This window comes from Plasmodium reichenowi, chromosome 12 (assembly GCF_001601855.1).
Source record: "Plasmodium reichenowi strain SY57 chromosome 12, whole genome shotgun sequence".
In the NCBI taxonomy this organism is placed as follows: domain Eukaryota; phylum Apicomplexa; class Aconoidasida; order Haemosporida; family Plasmodiidae; genus Plasmodium; species Plasmodium reichenowi.
The window spans coordinates 398,064-403,063 of record NC_033657.1 but is presented as its reverse complement, the minus strand read 5'-3'; the positions used below and the strand labels follow the sequence as shown (position 1 = coordinate 403,063).

Below are 5,000 nucleotides of genomic sequence, written 5' to 3'. Positions count from 1 at the left end.
TATAGTATTATATAACTTATTATTATGATTGTCTTTGTTAATATAGTTTTTTATGTTTTTTTTTTTATAAGCAATAATATAATTATGAATAGTTTTCATTTTAATGTTGAAATAATATTGATGTCTGTACAATTTGGAATGTTTGAAAAAGTTTTTTTTTTTAAAAATATTTATCTTTTTTTCGTTTGATATATTAACTATGGAATTTTGTTCTAAATTTCCTATACTATGTTTAGATAGAATATTTTGTATATACAAAAGCCACACATTTAATAAGTTTTTTTTTTTATTTTTTATAAATAAATAATTTTTTGTTATGAAAAAGAACAAAGTATTAAATAAAGAATTCTGACATGAGAAATGAATATAGCTCTTAAAAATATGAATGAGTATATCGAATTGTCCAGAAATTAAATGTAAATTATTTGAATTATTATGAGTGTTAGATATATTAAAATATACTTTTATATCCTTATTAGGAAAAAGCAAAGTGGTAGTAGGAATATATACAATTTTTTTTTCTCTCCTAATGTGTTCAATTATTTTACTATACTTTTTATATATATTATCATTAATCATTATATGTATATTATTTAAATGTTTTAATATTGGTTCTTCAAAAGAATTAAATATAGAATATTTATAAATTTGTGCTTTGATTAATGAGTTTAATATAATATTTATTTGGTGAAGTGTAAGATCATTTTTCCTATTTTCAACAATTTTTAACATGTTTTTATAAAAATATACATTCTTGTAATTTTTTAAAACACTACTATAAAGAATATTATGAATATTTTTCATATTCTTATATTTGTTTTTACACCTTTTACTGTTATTATTATATATAATATCTGTATATTCATTTAAAATAACATTTATTTTATTCTTCTCTTCATTTAATAATGCTGCATAATTATTCTTATGATTCATTTTATAGATCTTATTAAGTTTCAACATCTTTTATATGATTAACTTCAATAAAATAAACAACATGATAATGGTAACAATGTTATTAAAACGTATATATATATATATTTTTTTTTGGTATTTTTCTAACCATGATGTTATACTTTAATTATCTGAAAAGGAGTTGATTTGTCATTGTGATCAAATAAGAACATAAAAACAAATAAAAAAAAAAAAAAATAATAAAATATATATATATATATATATATATATATATATATATATAAGTACATAAAAATTGATATTAAATTTATAAATATTTTCATACATATAAGACTGTTTATATATATATATTTTTTTTTTTTTTTTTTTTTTTTTGGGGTTGACTTGAAAGTAATACTAAAATGTTTTTACCTAATATATATATATTATTATATATATATATATATAATTAATATTTTTTTTTTTTTTTTTTCTTTATTTTATTTTATTTTATTTTTCTATGAAGTTCCTTTACATATATAATATATTATATTTTTTTTCCTTTGGTTTTTTACTGTTATATTTAAATAACTTTGACTTGCTATATATATATATATATATTTTTTGTTAACATGGTTCATGTGAACATTTATCAACTCCAACAAATTGAATGATTTTTTTTTTAAGTAGGTTTTTATATTTTCTTATTAAATTAAAACTATTGTATGAAATATACAAGTTTTTCTAATTAATGTTGTAAAAAAATATTTGACGAATTTTACGAAATAAAAAGGATTAAGGGAAAAATTAAAACACAATATTATTATATGTGAGTTATAAAATATATACTTTATTTTTTGAATTAAAAAAAATGTTAGTTTTTAAAAAGCGAAAAAAGAATTCAACTGTATTTTAAAAAAAAAATTATGATATTTACATATATTTATATATATATATATATATATATATAATAATTTTTAAATATGATTGAGGAAGGTAGCGAAAAGGAGGATAAATCTTTTGTTAGAGTTTATAAAAATAAAGATAAAAATAAAGAAATACATTTTGAAACAGTTCGAAAAGATGAATATATTTGTGTAGAAATCCCAGGAAGAATCAAAAAGGGTTCGAATGGATTGTCAGCTGTGGAAAGTTTAGGAGGTTTACATAAAATTACAGAAGTATTTAATCATCATAAGAATAAATATAATTATGATGAAACTATTGTTTTACGAATTAATAATAATGATATGTATTCTTCTTTCATATCAGCTACCTGTACAAAAGTTAATAATATATTAATTAAAATAAAAAGAACAAGGAAAAATAATTATAAGTTTGAATTCCTTGGTTTTGTTAAATACTTTTATTATTTTAATAATATGAGCGATTTTTATTATATTCCATCATTCTATAATAGATATGATTATAATACAAACTATATTCATCTTTTACAAAAAGGAAAGACATCTCAAAAAAAAAAAAACATAAACACTCAACAAGAAAATAAAGATACAGAACAAAGAAAGAAAAAAAAGAAGAAAAAAAAAAAAAAGAATCAGAAAAATGAAAATATAAAAGATGTAGAAAAACAAAATGAAAAAAATGATCCAAATCAAAATTATCAGCAAAATATTTGTGATATAAATTTATTAAATAACGATAACTTTTTTCTTTTCAATAATAATAACATATATAATAGTACGAATAATACACAAAATATAAATACGGTAAATATCACAAATATGACAAATTATTATAATTCAAACCAAGAATTAAACAAAATTATAGATATAGAAAAACATAACATAAATCAAAATAATTTATATAACAATCTTGATCAAAATTCTGTGAACAATAATAATAATATTTGTGGTAACCCATGTGACGTGAGGAATGATCCAATTTATTATAATATTTCAATGAACAGCTCGCAAAATATAATGAATAATAAACTCACAGAATTGAATGCTAACACAGGGCTTCCCGAATTTTCACCATATGAACAATTTTCTTCTTTTCCTTATCATAACGAAGAAATGGAATTATTATATAAACAACTATTGGATAAAAAAATATTTAAAGACGATGATTTATCATATGATAATAATAATAATAATAATAATAATAATAATATGGATAGAGAAAGAAGTTATTCCTCAGATGAAAGTGAAGCCTTTGAATTACATTGTTCTATTCATAGTAAATGTATAAATCCTTATGATTATAAAAGTTATGAGTCTCATATTACAAATAAATATATAAGAGAGTATAAGCATATTATAAGTAAATTTTCTCCACCTATTAATTCAAAGGAGGAAATAAAACAAGGAGATCTGGAATTTTTTTTAAAAGGATTGATACACACAACAAGTAATGATCTTGTGTCAAATGTTTCGATAAATACAACAAATGATACTAATAATAAAAATGACCATGTTGGTAATATAAATAAATATAATCATAATTATGATTATAATCATATTATTCCAAATGTTAATAATTCAAACGAGGACCATAACCAAATGGATCCAATCACCATTGATGATTTATACAATGAAGAAAATAATTTAATGTTAAATAAAAAAAGTAAAAATGAAGATATTAATAATTATAGTAATAAAATTATTGTTACCAAAAAACCTGTACATTGTAATCCTATAGCTAAATATGATGATGAACATTTACCGATCAATCCTTTTGAATCAGCTTTAAAAAAATATGTCTCAGATGAATTATATAACAGGGTTAAATTGCTTTTTGAAATTAGGCCAATATGGTGTAAAGATGTTTTATTAGAACATGTTGAAAATATAAGTACCTATTGTTTAAAAAGCTGTTTTTCAAAAATCTGTTTTTATTTTGCTGACGGTCCATGGAGAAGAACCTATTGTAAATATGGATATGATCCTCGTAAAGATCCAACAAGTTATATATATCAAACCATCGATTTCAGATATAATCTTAGTAGAGAAATAAAATCAAAAGATATAGAAGAGATAAATAAATGTATTTCTAAGAAAAAGTTATATATAGATACTACCATAACCAATTTGTTAAAAAAGCGGAAAAAAAATAAAGTATCCAATATTATGGCACAACATAATAATAAAAATAATCCAGACAATTTAATGAATGATAATTTTAAAAAGAGAGAATATGAAATAACTTATGATAAAAGGAATAATATAATAAACTCACATTATAATGTACAAAATATTATAAATGACGGAAATAATATTATGTATGGGGAGACACCTAATTCTTCAAATGACTTCAATAGTTATTTAATAAATAAAGAAAGCCATAATTATAATATTTATCAAAACGAGACATATGATAAAGAAGAAAATATTTTTTTTCATAAGGATGAAGAAATTAATGAAATCCTTCAATTTTTGAAAAAATCCAATACCATATCTCTTATGGAACATTTTCGTTCGGAAGCACATTTTTCTGTCACACCATTAAAACTGTCAACAATGTATCAATTTATAGATATATATGACAATAATGTAATGAACTTTTTGTTAAATCTCAAAACGCAAAAAGTTTGTTCACGAGAAAATGGATGGATCGATAGTAAAGATCTAGCCAAAATCAGAGACATTTTATCAGTCCGATCCGTTACATTACGAAGAGCTCATTTTAAATGAGACCTCACAAAAAAAAAAAAATATATATATATATATATATATATATATATTATTTTATTTATTTTTTTGTTTGATTCATTTTTTTATATATATATTTTTATGTATTTTTTTTTTAATGTCATTTTTATGAGTATATTTTAATTATATTTACACAGTGTAAATTTTATCATTTTTGTTTTTTTTCCTTTTCTTCATAATCCAAATTGCAAATTTATATTTTTATTTTCTAAAAATAATGTTTTAACATATACATATAAATAAATAAATATAAGTATATATATATATATATATATATATATATTATAATGAACTATGTGCATTTATCCGTTTGATATCTTTAAATAAATTATTCGAAATTAAAAAATTCCTTAAAAGAGAATTATGGCTGTACGCATTTTCTAAATAGCTTTTTTTTTTTTTTTTTCTAAAAAGTTACCTGAACGTGTAGAAAAA

General features: G+C 19.8%; 2 protein-coding genes across 2 annotated transcripts in view; one reads left to right on the top strand and one right to left on the bottom strand.

Annotated features, from left to right (window-relative positions):
* Positions 1-960, bottom strand: part of PRSY57_1209800 (hypothetical protein) — a gene marked incomplete at both ends in the record, with an annotated part of 1,317 nt that extends 357 nt beyond the window's left edge. The window contains one exon of the mRNA XM_012908528.2: positions 1-960. This exon is cut by the window's left edge and continues 357 nt beyond it. Within this exon, the coding sequence (XP_012763982.2) occupies positions 1-960 (960 nt within the window).
* Positions 961-1,874: 914 nt separating this feature from the next.
* On the top strand, positions 1,875-4,547 carry PRSY57_1209700 (general transcription factor 3C polypeptide 5, putative; the record flags this gene model as incomplete). Its single annotated transcript, XM_012908527.2, has 1 exon — positions 1,875-4,547. One exon carries the CDS (start codon positions 1,875-1,877, stop codon positions 4,545-4,547), a length of 2,673 nt encoding a protein of 890 aa, XP_012763981.2.
* Between the last annotated feature and the right edge of the window lie 453 nt (positions 4,548-5,000).